The following is an 18,856-nucleotide window of genomic DNA, read 5'->3' on the forward strand; positions in this document are numbered from 1 at the left end:
ATAATTCTTCATTAAAAGTTTTTTTTCTTTCTAAATTTTGAATGCCACCCAATTACCCTTGGCTCCAATAGTATCTAATGATAAAACCACTTGTTAATCTTCTTGAGAATCCTTTGTACATCATAAGTCACTTTTCTCTCTTGCAAAATGTTCCTAGATATTAGAGAGTTTAATTATTTATGATGCATAAAAAAAATCTAACCTCCTTATAGTTCATGGTGCTTCATGCATTTGTCGATTAATTTGAGGAATTTATAACTATGATATCTTCAAATACTATTTCTATCCCTTTTTCTTCTTTCCTTCTGAACTCCCCGAAGTTGGTATACTTAATGGTGTCCAAAAGGACTTTGCAGTTTTGTTAATTTTGCTTCTTTTTTCCCATGTTCATTAAACTGGATCTCAACTGATCTGTCTTTAAATTCATGGATTCTTCCTTCTACCTGTTCAAATCTACTGTTGAACTCCTCTGGTGAATTTTCATTTCAGTGATTGTACTTTTTTCCAAAGCATATTGGAGGAAAAAAGGAGTTATAAAATATAAACAGGCATGTACACTGTCTCTCATATTTCACTATGTATCTGCAATATATGTAATTTCTAACTCTTTATTAATAACTTTATTGAGACTTTTTTTAAGTTCTTTGTATTCAGTTCCCTTTAGGTCTTTGAACATAATTAAAATAGCTTAAAGTTTTATCTGACTCTCCTAAGGGACAGTTTCTATTGACTCCTTTTTTCCTGTATGGATCATATTTCGGGCTGGGGATATAGCTCAGATGGTAGAGTGCTTGCCTTGCATGCACAAGGCTCTGGGTTCAATCGCCAGCACCACCAAAAAAAAAAAAAAAAAAAAAAAAAATCCTGAATTGGATCACGCTTCATTTTTTTCTTTGCATGTCTCAAAAAACTGTCAAACACTGGATGTATTAAATTGTATAATGGAGCAACTCTAGGAATCAGATTTTCCTTTATCCCCAGTGTTTGCTGTTGATATTGTTTCTATTTTTTTCCTCCCCCTTGACCTGTGACCACAGAAGTTTCCACTCACTGAGCTTAATGGTCAACTAATGACTAACCAGAGATACTCTTACATACCTCAAACCATTAAATCAATAACTATTGGGGTGAACAGTGGCCTTTGTCAAAGATCAATGTATATATATTGAGGCATACCTTCAACACTCAGGTAAGCAGTTTACGACTCTGCTTGCCTTCATTTTCTATTTGCACAGACTCAAGGTTATCCAAAGGTAACAGATCAAGAACTTCCTGGTTTTTCCTGAGCATGCTTAGAGCCCTGGCATGTATAGAGCCCTATAAAGCACATAACCAACTAAATTTTATGGAATATATCAGAACTTTTCAAAGCCATTATGGACATCTCATTTATCTGCTTTTCCTTTTAAGCTGTTTGGTTAGGCCACTGTTCACCCCAATAGTTATCTACTGTCATAGGCAGCTGCAATGTCCAACAATTGATTTTGATTATTTTTCTTATGAATTTTTTAGGCCTTTTTAAAAATTTAAGTTGTATATGGACATGATACCTTTATTTTATTTACTTATTTTTATGTGATGCTGAGGATCAAACCCGGTATCTCACACATGCTGGGCAAGTGGTACACCCCCAGCCCTGATTTTGATTGTTTCTCACAGTGCTTTTGGGCTAAAGGCTGTGGTTCACAGTGGGCAAACTCCAAATTAGGTTGAATAAATTCAGATTTTTAAGTAAAATATTCCAAGAAACAACCCAAAAGGTTGAAGAATTCTCTAGAAATGAGACTATGAAGGAATTCCAAACCCTTCTACTTCCTCCAGTGGTTGCCACTCTGCTAAACTTCATCTTGATTCCAGGGTGCTGGTTTTCAGGGTTACCATGGAGCTGGGGAGGAAGGCCTGTGAATCATGCACATGAAAACACCACAAAGTGCAGTCTTTATTTATAGTTACACAAACACTTTCTAGATTACTATAGCCTTTAATTTCTACAACTCTAACAAAGTTACTCTGAAACTTTTCATTAGTGTTCTTACTGCTTTTATGGAAAAGATTATTTTTGAAAACTTGTACCTATTTCACTAACACATAATCTAAAACTCTTACTCTTAACCTTCTCCAATATACAAATAATTTATAACTAATGATTGGGTTTTTGCTAACCAAATAAGTTTTATCACCTGGTCATCTTTGAAAATAGACCGTCACTAGAATTCTTCTCCCACTTGCAAAAGCAAAAGGGAGCTGATTAGAATTATACAGTTCATTGAATAGGAAGCAGTAGAGATCATATGGAAATCTTAAAACTCTCTACCTGCAGACACTATATGAAAAGCTATAGCTTCTCTCTTTGTTAATGAAGAAAACTGGATAGTACTTTGAACACTCTTGTTCAGACCTCAATACCTTAGCCTACACTTTTTAGACTCACTAAAATGCCTATTTGTCTATGCTTCTATGTAAGTCCAACAGAACCAAATACAGCATCATTGTGCTCTATTCTTCATGATCCTTAAATAGTATTCTCTACTCCAGGTTCTAACCTATTCAGGAGAAGGAAATCAGAGGCAAGTTAAATGACAGAACTCGAATGTCTGTTCTTCATTACCTCATTCACTGCTAACCAAACAAATCATTACTATTTCTCATTCCACCTTGTAGCAAAACAACATGCAGTTACTGAAACTGCCTACTTAATGTGACTCATTTAAGAGTATTTTCTGGTTTCAAACAGGCTGATCACTATCATGAATATTCTACAATTATATTTTTCTCAAATAGGGTAATTGAAATAATTTTATTTATAGACCTTAAAATGGCATTGTTTCCTTTAATTTGGAATTCTGGACAAAAGAAAAAATAACAAAAGTAATCTTTAATCTGGTATTCTCGGCTGTGGCTCAGTCAGCTTAATAAAGAAAAAAGGAGGGAATTACTTCAGAAAATTAGGGAGAGGTTTGTTATTGTTGTTCACTGTTAGGATGCTTCTTTACAATTAGCTCAGAGTTATTTTTAATTAGTGCATATTAATTTTAAATAACGGTAGGTTTCAGGCTGGGGTTGGGGCTCAATGGTAGAGTGCTGGGCTCGCATGCATGGGGCATTGGGTTCAATCCTCAGCACCACATAAATAATAATAAAATAAGTTAAATAAAGGTACTGTGCCCATCTACAACTAAAAAAATTTTTTAAAGTCTTTAAAAAAAAAGAACGGTAGGTTTCATTGTGGCATATTCATGTACACATATAACATACTTTAAAGATACTGAGAGGAAGTAAAAATATACTACATCATCTTTATTAGAATTATCATTTTTGAAGGGGGGTGGTACTAGAATTGAAGTAACTCACAGGCACTTGACCGATGAGCCACATCCCCATCCCTATTTTTTATTTAAAGACAGGGTCTCACTAAGTTGCTTAGTACCTCGCTTTTGCTAAGACTGCTTTGAGCTCTCCATCCTCCTGCCTCAGCCTCCCAAGGGGATGGGACTACAGGCATGTACCACCACCCCCAGCTATAATGGAATTATCATCTTTGAAATCTTATTTGCAAAAGATCTGAACTTGGTTACCTTCTGCCTCGCTTATTTTACTTCTACTTAAATAATCTCTAATTCTCATTTCATCTTAATATGTGTGCATACTATTTATAGATATTATAAAAGTTCTGAAACTATGGCTTAAATAATTTTAACAGTTAATCTGTTAGTTTCCAATGCTATAATATTCTAACTGTATGATGTCCTTTTATTTCAAACTTACCAAAAGATAGCAAAATGCTATGGTGAATGCTGGCAATGGCAATGACACCAATATATTGTAACATTAAAAAAAAAAATCACTTTCTGGAGTCAATCTCATTAGGCCTCGGAATGCAAATTAACCAGAGTCCTTCTTTTTCTTTTATACAACATGAAATTTCATAGTTTATCCAAGAGGAAAATCTGGGTGTTATGTAGGTTCATTTATTGATCTAGGTGGTAATTTCAGGGGTGATTATTTTTTGTACTCTTTCACTGAGCTATATATGTTTGTTTTATGTACTTTTCTTTATGTGTGTTATATTCTAGAATAAAAGAGTTTTTATATGGAAGCTCTGTAAACCCTTTATTAAACAAGAATCTAAATTCTATCAAGATAGAGAAATTATAAGTTGTCTTTGTTTGTTTGTTGGTGTTGGGGATTGAACCTACAGGCACTTTACTTACTATTGAATTATATTCCCAATCCTTTTTATTTTGAGATAGAGTGTAGTTAGGTTCTGAGGGATCTCACTAAATTGCTGAGGCTGATCTTGAACTTGCAATACTCCTGCCTCAGATTCCAGAGTAATTTATCTTTTCATATTAGTAACACTACATATCAGTCAGGTGTAGTGGCACAGGGCTGTAATCTCAGCTACTTGGGAGGCTGAGGCAAGAGGAGTAAAGTTTGAGATCAACCTGTCACAAAAAAAGAAAAAGAAAAAAAGACCGGGGATGTAGAGTGCCCCTACTGTCAAAGCTAGGTACCACAAATAAAAACAATAATATCACAAATCATTTCCCAATTGATACTATGGATATAAAACAACTAACTTACATAAATAATAGATTTGTGTGAAGTGACATAATTAGTAGTAAAAACAAAGTTTCTTCTTAGTCAATAACATCTCAACAGGACACTTAACAAGTCTGAGTAGCTTCATTACAAAGCTATCATAACAAGAAAGAAATCACCTTCAAGGAAAAAAAGTTCTTTTAAGTTTGTTATTGTTGTTGTTTGTTTTTTTAAATACAACCTTTTAGAAAGGGCAAAGCGGTTTGAGGTAGTTCTTTTATTTTTGCAATTCAAGCATGTTACAGTCTCAAAAAAGAAATTAAATTCAATTATTTTGCCTCTCATTTTAAGGACATTATCTCCCAAGTATTATTTATTTCAAATGTTTAAAAGCTGAGTGTAATGTTTTATTGCTAGTACACATCTCAAAAAGCCATATAAGTCAGTCTGAAAATAGGGAAACACATGGGAGTATTCTCATGCTTCTAAAATGAATGTCTCATCTGCATAGAAAACGAAAATCCTCACTGTACAGCAATATTCTAAGACTAGTGCTACAATAAGCAACACTGTGATTACAAATATGCCAACAGGGCTATGAAGTTGCTCTCCCACAGTATGTGAAATGGGATATTTTGTGGTTTAAGGAGGAAACACAGAGAAAATAAATATCATTTCTGAATTTCAAAGTGAAAATCCAATGAACTGAGTTAAGGGTAAGAGAAAAAGAAAATGAATACTTCATAAACAGATTCTTTTCATATATTATCTGGCTTTAACCTCATAATTCTAAAGGTGGTATTAACTCCTCCCTTAGAAAAGAAAGACAATTAAGTCACAAAATCAATCAAGACATGACAGTGTATAGAGGGTTCTTTCCACCGTATTATATTACCCCCAGGATCCCCCAGGATCCTTTCTTTCTCCTAATTTATACTTTTCATATTAAATTAGGTTTCATTTGTAGTAAGAACTATACATAAGAAAAAAAAACAGAGAAAAGCATCAAAATTAAATTCTAAATAAATACTATTACCATTATTACTTCACTTTCTGTTCAAAATCATACCATGACTTACTAAGTGCCCAAGTACCATTATTATACTCAGTATTCCTGTCAAGATTTAGTAATAAAAAAAGTACCAATGCATACCTATACATATATAACACATAAACATTTAATCATATAAAGTTTACTGAACTCATCAGACCTCAAACGTGATGCCAGAATATGTTAAGAAACAAAGCAAATTAAAAATCATTATGAATCTTGTGAACTAAAGGCAAAATAATTAATAAAGAAGAGATGAATCATGGTAGAATACTAGTAACTACTTCTTACCAGTCTTTCTCTGAATGTGTCTTTTCCCAGCTTCCCTGAAAGCAACTATGGCTCTGAAAAAGGCTCGGAGAACTGCCCATCGGAATACAGCCACAGGATCAATTCCAATCATCCCAGAGATAAATGCATTCTTGCTACTTCTCAGAAGAGCTACAATGTCTGGGCGCATATGATCTGTATTTTTTTCCCGAAAATCCTGTGTGAAAAAAGTCTCACTGTTAATAGTGAAAAAGCTATTAAAATTAAGATGATAATGAGTAATATGTTTGAACAGTGATTGAATAAAGACAGAAATGACTTCTGAGTGAAATGTTCATTCTAATTTACTTTATATAGAATATTATACTTTCAGGATTGGTCCCTACTTTCTGTGGTGATGTGCTGGACAAATTAGAAGAAAAGCAGTAAAAAGGTAAGAGTGATGAAAATTTAGGCAAATCAACAGGACTTAGGCTCTTTGAGCTTGAGTTAAGGGTTTTAACTTTATTTTATTCAAGCATAAAGGTCAATGGCAACAGCCAAGTGGTGTTGTATAAACATTTATTGATACATAGGAAATGAATAGCACAAAGAATGAAAAAGGGGAGAACAGACATAATAATAGAGAAGAGCTCACAGTGACTTGGACAAGCAGGTTGTCAAAGAAGAAATGAAAAAGAATTACCATGTTTGAGATACATTAAGAGGTAAAAGCAAAGAATCTGCTGATAGTAAGAGAATGAGGAAATTAAGTTAATACTTCTATTTGGGGTTTGAGGAGCTATGTGGATGGAGATGCCATATACTGAGATACATAAGACTAGAGAAAGAACGTTCAAAAGAAGATCAACAGAAAAAAATCTGTCCAAGTGAAGTTTGAGATGGTAAGGATAAATAATAGTAGGTAACGTTTACTGAGAGGTTACCGTGTGACTGGCACTCTTCTATACACTTTCTATACATTGTCTCAATCCTAAAAACCCATTTGAGACCAATATTATTATCCCTACTTTATAAATGAGAAAAGTGAGTTAGAGAGGAGAAGTACTCTGGCCCCTGTCACAGTAAGTGGAAGAGTGGAAGTCAAACACAACCAATCACAACCACTATGCTATGTCAGTATACAGACACTATGTAGGCAGATAGCTATGAGTCTTAGTCCTAGGGGGATTTCATAAAATATAACTGGATATTATCAGCATTTTAAAGAATAAGATTAGCTATGGTCTATAAACAGGCAAAAGAAACAACCTGCCAGAGCGCAGAGGTTTTAAGAGAGAGAATACAAGAAAATGGATTAAAATGTTCCACACAAATACAGGGAGATCAAGAAGCTTACACCAAGGAAACAAGGGCCCAGAAGAATACAAAGAGTCTAGGCACTGACAACAATGTTACAACTATATTCACACTAAAATAGGATTTTAAAAATATGATGAGCTTCACAAAATAGCTCTAAGTAAAAACTCTACAAGGAACACACTTAGTATAATGTCATTTATTGTCATACAGAGAAATCCACCTGGACTCTATTAAACATTTAATCATATAAAGTTCACTAAACTCATCAGACCTCAAACATGATGCCAGAATATGTTAAGAAACAATGCAAATTAAAAATCATTATGAATCTTGTGAATTAAAGGCAAAATAATTAATAAATAAGAGATGAATCATGGTAGAATACTAGTAACTACTGCTTACCAGTCTTTCTCTGAACGTGTCTTATGCTTTCCTAATTCTTTATTCTTCTAAAAACAAGGGAAATGGGTAAACAAGCCAGGATCTTGACGGTTGGCTTGTCCCTAAATATACTTAGAGCAAAAGTATATATTATTAAAAAAGTAAAACTGGGTTTTCTTTTTTGGGGGGGACTGCAGAGTGGTTAACCAGGGATTGAACTCAGGGGTAGTTGACCACTGAGCCACATTCCCAACCCTATTTTATATTTTATGTAGAGACAGGGTCTCACTGAGTTGCTTAGCGTCTCACTTTTATTGAGGCTGGCTTTGAACCCATGATCTTCCTGCCTCAGCCTCCCAAGCTACTGGGATTACAGGTGTGCGCCATTGTGCCTGACTTTTTATTTTACTTTTTAAACTATCAAAATTATTCCTTCCTATCTATTCCACCTCAGGATATGATATCTCCAATTAACGCATCAGCTCTAACCAGTTATCACTTATCATCTAGAACATAAATAACGTATATAGATGGTATCTCCTTCCCCAACTCTGTTGCCATTTCAGTGATTTGGTTGTTTGGTTTTCTGGTGGTGGACCGGGGTGTGGGGGTGCTAGGGATCGAACCCATAGGTGTGTTACCACTGAGCCACATCCAAAGTCCTTTTTATTTTTTTGAGGCAGGGTCTCACTAAGTTACTGAGAATGGCCTTAAACTTGCAATTCTCCCGCCTCAACCTCCTGAATCATTGGGATTACAGGTGTGCTCCACTGTACCAAGCATTCCTGGGGTTTATCTTAACATTTCATCCCAATTAAAAAAAAAGAAAGAGGGAACGCTACCTAATTTATCTCCCAGATTCTACTCTTGCCCCTTATTATGCCTCTTCCTCAAAATAATCAAAACAGTCTTTTTTTCTTCTTCTTCTTCTTCTTTTCTGGCAGTGCTGTGAATTGAACCTAGAGCTTTATGCATGCTAGGAAAGCACTCTACAACAGAGCTATAACCCCACCCTGCACAGCAGCAGTCTTTTAACAACACAAATCAGATCTTCTGCTTAAAATCTTTTCATAGCTCCCTACAATAAAAACCAAACTCAATAAAAATCAAACTCCTTTAACTTGGCCTAGAAGCCCTTAAGAATTAACCTGCTGTCTTACTCTGAATTCATTTCACATCACTATTTCTTTTTGTTCCTTTCATTCTAGCAGCACTGACCAGTTTTCATTTATTTCAACATATCAGACTCTTCCTTATTCCATGGCCTGTACTTCTTCATCCCAACTCATCATCAACGTAAATTTACTTCAGGTCATCTCTCAAAAATTAAAAAGTTTCTTAGAGAGGTGGTTCATGGCTCCACACCACTACATTACTACTTTTTCTCACAGAACCCATTCATTTATTTACAGCATATAGCCCATTTACCAATATTTCATACACAATCATATGTATGTATACACAGAGTCAGGAACATTTCTGTCTAGTTAATCACTAAATCATTCCAAACACTAGGCACAGGGTCTGATGCATGGTCTATGTTCAATAAGCACCTCTTAAATAAATAAATCAGTACACTTGATGAGTAAATTAAAAATACTCACCCTGAGATCAAAGAAAAAAATTGTATTGCTCCACTATCATTCATATCACCACTGTCTTGCATGGAAACCAAGTGTCTTAAGACACAGGCTTAAATTTCAAATGGTTGAATAACAGGTTCATCAGTTTTAAATCAGAAATGGATGAAATCATGAAGTTTCCCCTTTCAGGAGGTAGGAGTTCAATAGGAGTACAAGCTCACAAATACCTAATAGTACATGAAGACATAAGGCCTCTGTCAGCCCTATGTGTATAAAGAAGGGGAAAATTCAGTAAAGTCTGTGGACATATGGATGAACACATGGGTTTGAGATATACAGTTATCTATTCTTTCAGATCAAAAAGTTTATTGTTTAGCTAAACTATGGAACCAACCTAGGTACCCTTCAACAGATGAATGGATAAAGAAAATGTGGTATACATATGCAATGGAATATTACTCAGCCTTAAAGAATAAAATTATGGGATTTGCCGGTAAATGGATGGAGCTAGAGAATAGCATGCTAAGCAAAATAAGCCAATCCCAAAGAACCAAAGGCCAAATGTTTTCTCTTATATGTGGATGCTAATTCGTTGGGGGAGGGTTGCTAGAGAAGAATAGACGTACTTTGGGTTAGACGGGGGGGGGGGGGGGGGGGGGGGGATAAAGGGAGGGGAGGGCGTATGGGGGTAGAAGGATAATAGAGTGAATCAGACATTACTATGCTATGTACATATATGATTACATGACCAGTGTAATTCCATATCATGTACAACCAGAAGAATGAGAAGTTATACTCCCTTTATGTATAATGTGTCAAAATGCATTCTACTATTATGTATAACTAATTAGAATTTTAAAAGTTTATTGTTTATTAGAATGGACGGACATCAGATTACATGCAGAAGGAAACCAACAGAAACCTGAGAAAGTAATGTACTGAAAAGCATAAATCTATTAGTATCTAATATTATCTCTATTAGTAGAATCTAACATTATCCTAATGTCTCCAAATGTTACTAATTGTAAGCCTCCAAAAACTACAGGGGGTAGTGTGCCAGAAAAAGAGACAAAGTCAAGAACACACCTCTGCACTTAAAGTACATTCATTGAAAAATCAACTGACCTTTACTCCATATTTTACTTTTCCAGCATAGTGTTTTATGGTGAAAGCAGGCTCCATCACAGCTGGAAATTCAATGTAAGAATTCTCTTCATGTTGATGCTTAAACTTGTCTAGCAATGTCTGATTTGTTGCCTGTGGAAAACTGAATTTATGAGGAAAAAAAAAAACAAAAAAATAGAAGAAAGATGCAGTAATCAGTATTGCCTATTAAAAAACACATTACATTGCTATCTAATACATTTAGCACCTTACAAAGAGTTTTTGCCTATACTATCAAATCTGATTCTCATAATAAGCTAGAAGAGAGTATAATATGGATTGTTGTTCCTATATTATAGATGAGGGATAAAAAGTTATGGTTTGCCCATACTCAGATTCTGCAATTAACCTGAGAAATTAATTCAGGTCATTACATATTTATTTAGGTTTCACTGTGTTGCATTACTGTAAAACCCAAAGGAAAATAAACCCCACCAAAAGGAAATAATTTCTTATTCTTAAATAGGTCATTAAAATTCACATTCTTTTGTTTTCCTATTTATTGGCACATAAATGGTCACAATTTTCTTATCTATACCTGTTATTACATTTCTTATTAAATCTATTACTATTTTAAATATACATCAATAGGTTTGTATTCATTGGTTGGATTCAATGAGCATTTCAAGGTCAAAAATCACACAAATAATATCTATTAAGAATTGCATAATAGGGGCTGGAGTTGTGGCTCAATGTAGAGCACTTGCCTGGCATGTGTGAGGCCCTGGGTTTGATCCTCAGCACACATATAAATAAATTAATTAAATAAATAAAAGATCCACTTACATCTTTAAAAAAAAGAATTGCAAAATAGAAACATAGGAACATAAACATTTAGAAGAAGAAAAATAAGCAGTGATGGGGAACAACAGAAAGGTTATTAGGAGGCTAGCTGTTAAAAAGTTAGGTGTAAACTATTAGGTAGGAGTTTCAAATAGAGGAAATATCACTGACAGGAAAAGTAGAAAATATATCTTTCAGAAATAGTATAAAAGAAACTGAAATAATGAGCAATAATGTGCCATGAGGTTGTAAAGATAAATCCCAAATCTAATGTGTAAAAATGATTCTTAAATTACTACAAAATGGTTAATTATATACTGTGTACTCAAATCAGAAAAGAGCATCACCTTTGGTGTTAGATAATCTTAGTTTAAATTACCAGTTCTATCAGTGATCTTGGGCAAGATAGGTAGCCTTTCAGAACTTTAAATTTAAATACCAGAAATGATCTCATGACCCATAAAGTGAGTATAATAACAGGTATAATACTGTTAGTAGAATCAAATAATACTAGTAAAAAAAAAAAAAATCTGACACTACCTGGCATTTTATAGGGAGTACATAAATATTATCAGCTTTTTTATGTTGCCAACACTGCCAAGTCACCTTGGCCTGTTTTTACAGGACAGTCCAATTTCACATCCCCTTTTCTAAAACAGATTTGTTCCAGAAGAAGACAGATTAGGCTCATTTTCTGAAAGCCCTATTAAGTATAGGAAAAGGTTCACATGTCTGACTCAGACTTACCACCTTACTTGGGCAGATGTTTACTATATCCTAGCTTCCTGATGAACGTGCGCGTATTTTGCAGGTGGCTAAAGAACATGCCAACCTCCTCCATGTCCAAAGCCTCCTTACTCATCCTGCAGGAGATGCTGCCATCCCGATAGCTAAATCTAATTGGACATACCAACCCCAAGACACCGGGGTCACTAGACTCCAACACATGATTACTTGCTTCCTTGAAGACATGACAAAAAATTCTAATACCCAGGTTAATCATGACAAGATAAGGGAAATCACCCAGGGACCTGACGAAAACCCTGCCCTCTTTTTGGCTCAACTTACTGAAGCTATTACCAAATATACCATCCCAGATCTTGATACTCCTGCTGGTACTCTCTTTCTCCATGTCCAGTTTATAAGTGGGTCTGCACCTGATATCCATAAAAAATTTAGAGGAGAACTCAGAGACTCCTCAGCAGTAGCCTTGTAGATGTTGTTTTCATGGTTTTTAACAATAGAGAAGACGAGGCCAAAAAGGAGAAAGGAAAGTATCTTAAAGCTAAATATCACCTCCTGGCTGGCTTGCCACACAATTCCCCCATCCTCGGAGTAAAGAAACCCAATGGCCAATTTTGGCTAGTACAGGACTTCAGGAAAATCAAAGAGGCAGTTGTCCCCACATATCCTGTAGTACTCAATCCCTATACCTTTTTATCTCCTATCCCATCCTCCACCACCACCCATTTCTCAGTGTTAGACCTCAAGAATGCTTTTCTTACTGTACCCCTCTCTTAACTCTAAACCACCAGGGTCTCCATGTCCTCTTCTAGAACTCTAAAAGGAGGGGATCTCCCTAATTTGTCTCTTCTCAGCAGAAGGCAGCCAGACTTGATATCAACACCCCAATTTATTATCCCCTTTCAGAGTCTAGAATGAAGGAATTTATTATCCCCTTTCAGAGTCTGGAATGATGAAAAATAACATCACCCAAGACAGCCCCCAGGAAGAAAAGAGGACAGTGTGGCCTGGGAGGAAGGAGGGGGGAATAAGGCAAACATTCATCCTTTCCCAGTGATAATGGGTCCTGAGGGAAGAGATAAACACACTAAGCCATGGATTTTCACCCTTTCCCATTGTTGATGAGTCCTGGAAGGAGAAAAGCAAATACTGAAGTTCTAGGAAACAATGGATTCTGGAGTAAGAAGATAAGCAATGAGCACCAAGCTCTGGGCTTTTATCCTTTCCCAGTAACACTGAGTCCTGGAGGGGACGGAAAACAAATGGGCTCTGGGCTCTAAATTTTTATCCCAATTTCAAGCATTTACAACTGTTTCCCTGAGTTAGAATGAGTTTTGAGTTTTTACAACTGTTTTCCTGAGTTAAGATTTTTTACCTGACTGCCCAAGTTTTTAATGATTAAGTCACACTAAACATTCTGCAATGATTAACTCTCATTAAGACCTATAAAAAGCAGACCCCTCTTATAACCAGTGCCCATTTTCTCCCTTGAAAATATGCCATGTGCCATTCCGCCAATGCTTAATAAAGACAGCTTGCTGATCTGTTTGAGGTCTGCTCCCTTCTCAGTTATTTGGGCTTATACTATGGCTTCCTAAAAACATCTCCATTATAAGCTTGCTCTAAAATTCTAAAACAATTCTAGAATGCATTATAATCCTTAGGATTTCAAGCACACACCAGAAACAGCCTCTATAATATTCTTTTCAATTCCAACCTTGTTTCAAGTCACCCTAATCATGTGACTTTCCTAGTCAGAAAATTTATGGATCAAAAGCAAAGAAACTGAATGATTCCAAACAACTAAAACTAGACAAACCTAACCTCTGCAAATGTTTCACTACTTCATAACAGAATGCTTCTCTCTTCTAGCAGCATACTCAGCTTACCTCACTGTCTCTAACTCCGTTTAGAGTTAAGAGGGGTATAGTAAGAAAAGCATTCTTCAGGATTTATTTGCCTTCTAATACTCCAAGTACTTTAAAAGCTTATGTTTTTCTCTTACTTAAAGTGAAAAAAGGAAGGGGGATAGATAGGAGAAGTCTTTACTCCAAATCAAGAAAGATGGAAAGAAAAGCTCTCCACAGGTCCTACATTCAACAAACATTTGTGGTATATATATCAAGAGGGCAAATCAGACATTATTGCTCATTTTAAAGCTCTTATCTCATGTTCCCCAAAGGCTATGAACAAGGGTAGCCTGAGAAGTACTTCTAGAGCTTTCAGAACTAGCAATGCATGGACTCTACTTACTGATTCTGAATTAACTGATCAAGAATGGTGACCTAGAAAGCATTCATAAATTCAGAAGATAATTCTTATTAGTAGACAGGATTGACAAAATGCTGCCCTAAATAAATGTTCTAATCTTAACTTCAGACTCTGTTAAAATACAGATTCTTATTCAACAGGTATGGGTTGGAAACCTGAGATTTTCATATTTCTAACGAGTTTCAAGGTTCTCTACCGCTGCTGTCAGCAACGCCTTTTGAGTTCTACAGGAAAGACTAGTAACATTGCTAACATCCTATTCATCATACATTAACTTTGAGACTTTGCTTGCACTATTTCTTCCTCCTAAATGCCTTCTACAGAACCTAACTTAAATAATGTGCTCAACATCACAGCCAGTAGGTAGCACACACAAGATTAACCTAGATTTTGTGTGATTCCTACAAGTAGAGCATCATAAACAAAATGCATGAAGTCAGAATATCACTAAGGATAATTTTCTTTTCTTTTCTTTTTTTTTAGGATTTTTTTTAATTGGTTGTTCAAAACATTATAAAGCTCTTGACATATCATATTTCATACATTAGATTCAAGTTGGTTATGAACTCCCAATTTTACCCCAAATACAGATTGCAGAATCACATCGGTTACACATCCACATTTTTACATAATGCCCTATTAGTAATTGTTGTATTCTGCTACCTTTCCTATCCTCTACTATCCCCCCTCCCTCCCCTCCCATCTTCTCTCTCTACCCCATCCACTGTAATTCATTTCTCTCCTTGTTTATTTTCCCATTCCCCTCACAACCTCTTATATGTAGTTTTGTATAACAATGAGGGTCTCCCTCCATTACCATGCAATTTCCCTTTTCTCTCCCTTTCCCTCCCACCTCATGTATCTGTTTAATGTTAATCTTTTCTTCCTGCTCTTCCTCCCTGCTCTGTTCTTAGTTGCTCTCATTATATCAAAGAAGACATTTGGTATTTGTTTTTTAGGGATTGGCTAGCTTCACTAAGTATAATCTGCTCTAGTGCCATCCATTTCCCTGCAAATTCTATGATTTTGTCATTTTTTAGTGCTGTGTAATACTCCATGGTGTATAAATGCCACATTTTTTTTATCCATTCATCTATTGAAGGGCATCTGGGTTGGTTCCACAGTCTAGCAATTGTGAATTGTGCTGCTATGAACATCGATGTAGCAGTATCCCTGTAGTACGCTCTTTTAAGGTCTTCAGGGAATAGTCCAAGAAGGGCAATAGCTGGGTCAAATGGTGGTTCTATTCCCAGCTTTCCCAGGAATCTCCATACTGCTTTCCAGATTGGCCGCACCAGTTTGCAGTCCCACCAGCAATGTACAAGAGTACCCTTTTCCCCACATCCTCTCCAGCACTTGTTGTTGTTTGACTTCATAATGGCTGCCAATCTTACTGGAGTGAGATGGTATCTTAGGGTGGTTTTGATTTGCATTTCTCTGACTGCTAGAGATGGTGAGCATTTTTTCATGTACTTGTTGATTGCTTGTATGTCCTCCTCTGAGAAGTGTCTGTTCAGGTCTTTGGCCCATTTGTTGATTGGGTTATTTGTTTTCTTATTGTTTAATTTTTTGAGTTCTTTGTATACTCTGGATATAAGGGCTCTATCTGAAGTGTGAGGAGTAAAAATTTGTTCCCATGATGTAGGCTCCCTATTTACCTCTTTTATTGTTTCTCTTGCTGAGAGAAAACTTTTCAGTTTAAGTAAGTCCCATTTGTTGATTTTTGTTATCAACTTTTGTGCTATGGGTGTCCTATTAAGGAATTTGGAGCCCGACCCTACAATATGTAGATCGGAGCCAACTTTTTCTTCTATCAGACGCAGAGTCTCTGATTTGATATCTTTCAAATTATATATATTTATTTATCTTTCAATTTATATATAATTATATATTTCCCATAGAAATATATATTTCCACAAAATATTTTCTAGAAAAAACAATTCAAATGAGTCCCAAAAAAGCTCTTCTTAAATGTGACTAAATTTATTTTCAACATCTCTTTACAGGTAAAAGGCAGAGGAAAAATACTTCCTGCCTTTACATCTTATCTTCTGGGATATTAAAGCATAAAAGATGAAAGGATTTCAGGACATGCTACCCCAAAATATGCTGTTCTGACCTAATGATTATTTGAACTGAAGGCAAATCAGAAATACAAGATATAGGGATAGGCTCCTAACTTCCTTTTTCCTACGTAAAAATAAGCCATAAAATTCTCCATGAGAAGGGTGCTCTCCCTGTTCCAGAAAAAGAACATCCTAATTACCAAAGACTAAAAATAGACATTAAGACAGAACTGTACAAACTAACAAAATAACCCTTATCTTCTACTAGTTATTCCCAGTCTCTGTCACCTTCACACAATTTATTGCTCCTACCCCAAACCCTTTGTCTTGAAATTTCTGGAAAAATTTTTCATTTTTGTCTAAAAAATAGAAAAGCTCTTTGTTTTGATTACTTCTTCAGGTCTCTATTTTCATGTACATATAAAATTCTAATAAAATGTAAATGCTTTCCCTCTGTTTATCTGTCTTAGGTCAGTTTCTCAGGCCCAGTCAAGGACCCTATCAGAGCAGTGGACAATTTTTTCCTACCCAGTGAGACAAAAATGAACCATTTATTTAAAAAAAAAAAAAAAGGTACTGGACTGGCTCATTTACAAAGTAAAGAAATTAAAATAATGTTTTTAAAATTTTTCATGGTGGTCTGAATACAAACATAATTGAAGAGATGATTAAAAGATTATTTAGTCCAGTCTCCTACCTACAATAATATCCTCAAAGATAATCCAGAATTATTATTTCTAATGAGGAATTTTTTACTTCTTGAAGCAGATACTAATCAGCTCTAATAATCAGAAAATTTGTTTCTTTTTATTGGGCTAAATTTGTCATTTCAATTTATGTGGCTTGAGTGACAACAAAGAGGTGACATTCCCTTTATTGATCAAAACTTAAATCTATGATCTAGGCATGGTGATGCACACCTATAAACTCAGCTACTTGGGAGACTGACGTAGTAGGATTGTGAATTTGAGGCCAGACTGGGCCACTCTGTCTCAAAAACAAAAAGGGCTGCAGATGTAGCTCAGTGGTCAAGTGCCCCTAGGTTCTATTCCCAGTATCACAAAAAGCAAACAAAAAATACATCTATGTTAGGTAGAAATTGGCCAGAAATATACAATCTTTTTATAGTAAGATGTGCATTTAATAAAATGTTGCTTAAAGAATGGTGAGGTAATGAGCCCTTTGTTCTATTCATGTTTTAATTATACAGTCATTACATCAATTGCTGTTGACAAATGTGACAGAGTAGATAGCAGCAGCATTTCCTGTTTGCATGCAAGAAAACTGAAGAGCCAGGCATGGTGGTGCATGTGACTCTGGAGGCTGAGGCAGGAGGATTACAAGTTAGAGGACAGCCTCAGCAACTTAGGCCCAAAGCAACTTAGTGAGACCCTGTCTCAAAATAAAAAATACAAAGAGCTGAGGATATAGCTCAGTGGTAAACCATATCTGTGTTCAATCCCCAGCACCAAAAGGGAAAAAAAAAAAAAAAGGAGATTTGCAGAGAGTAGGTAATAGAGATAGGATATAAATCCTCGACTTATGGCTCTAAAACTGCACCATTTGGGGAAAGTAATCTTATTCAATACTTCAAAGTACAACCTTATTAATCAGAAATAGCTGGAGGGTTTGAATCTTGAAATCTGACTTACAAATCATATGATCTTTCACTTAAAGTGCTTAAAACATACTTGTTGCTCTAAATATCTCAGACAAAAAGAACTGCTTATCATTTCATTATCAACTACCAAAATTATTAGTTCTGAATACTAAATATTAAAATTAACTATGATTTAAAAGATTTCTCCAATAAATACTAGAGGTAAACTATGCAACCAGAATTAGGAATTACTGACCTTACAATTTTATAAGAGATAATAATCATTTCTGGGAATAGAGAGCAATACCAAGAATACTCTGCATAGAAAATTAAAATATTTTTATTTTTGTTGACTACACTTTAATTCATTTAGAATAACAGAAACATATTAGTGGTACAGTGGGTTAGGGTGGATACTAGACATAAACTCTTAGCAATTTCTTTCCACTATATTTTTCATTCTGCAATCTTACTATTTTCATGTAGCAATTCTGTGTGTTTATGGCATATTAATAGAGTGACATAACTTTTACAAAAATAGGATATTTCTGAGAAGAAAGGACTCACTTTTATTAACTAGACAACAAGTATAAACTTTTAATTGCCCCATGATCCCATGAAAACCTGATGTATACTCTTTCATCCTATGACAATAAATTTTCAATATTTTCTATCATAGCTTAATGGGTATAATATTAAATTAGGAATCAGGTAAGTTAATTCAATTTCTAAATTTGTTACTGAAGAGTTGTTTAAAAATCTACACAATCTCCTCATTTCAGTTTCTTCAATTCTAGGTTTGCCATCTGTTATGATAAATATGAGGAGTTTGATATGAAGTATCCACTGAAAAGCTCACTTGGCAATGCAGGCATGTTCAGAGGTGAGATGATTAGATCATAAAAGTTGTGATTCATCAGTGGATTAATCACTTAATGGATTAATAATCTGAATGGATTACTTGGTGATAATCACAGACAGGTGGGGCGAAGCTAGAAGAAGAAAGTTACTGAGGGTGTGCCCTTGGAGATTTTATCCTCAAAGTACCCTCTCTCTCTGCTTCCTGGCTGCCATGCACTGGGCAGTTTTCCCCTGCCAT

General features: G+C 35.3%; 1 protein-coding gene across 6 annotated transcripts in view; it reads right to left on the reverse strand.

The window, feature by feature from the left end:
• Myo9a (myosin IXA) overlaps positions 1 to 18,856 on the reverse strand; it is a 259,456-nt gene that overhangs the window by 140,125 nt on the left and 100,475 nt on the right. For all 6 annotated transcript variants that reach the window (XM_071608439.1, XM_071608438.1, XM_071608436.1 and 3 more), the window contains exons 13-14: positions 10,255 to 10,396; positions 5,885 to 6,080 (exon numbers count right to left, since the gene is read on the reverse strand). In XM_071608439.1, coding sequence (XP_071464540.1) covers positions 5,885 to 6,080; positions 10,255 to 10,396 — 338 coding nt within the window. The remainder of the gene's footprint in view (positions 1 to 5,884; positions 6,081 to 10,254; positions 10,397 to 18,856) is intronic.

Source organism: Marmota flaviventris, chromosome 2 (assembly GCF_047511675.1).
Source record: "Marmota flaviventris isolate mMarFla1 chromosome 2, mMarFla1.hap1, whole genome shotgun sequence".
NCBI lineage: Eukaryota > Metazoa > Chordata > Mammalia > Rodentia > Sciuridae > Marmota > Marmota flaviventris.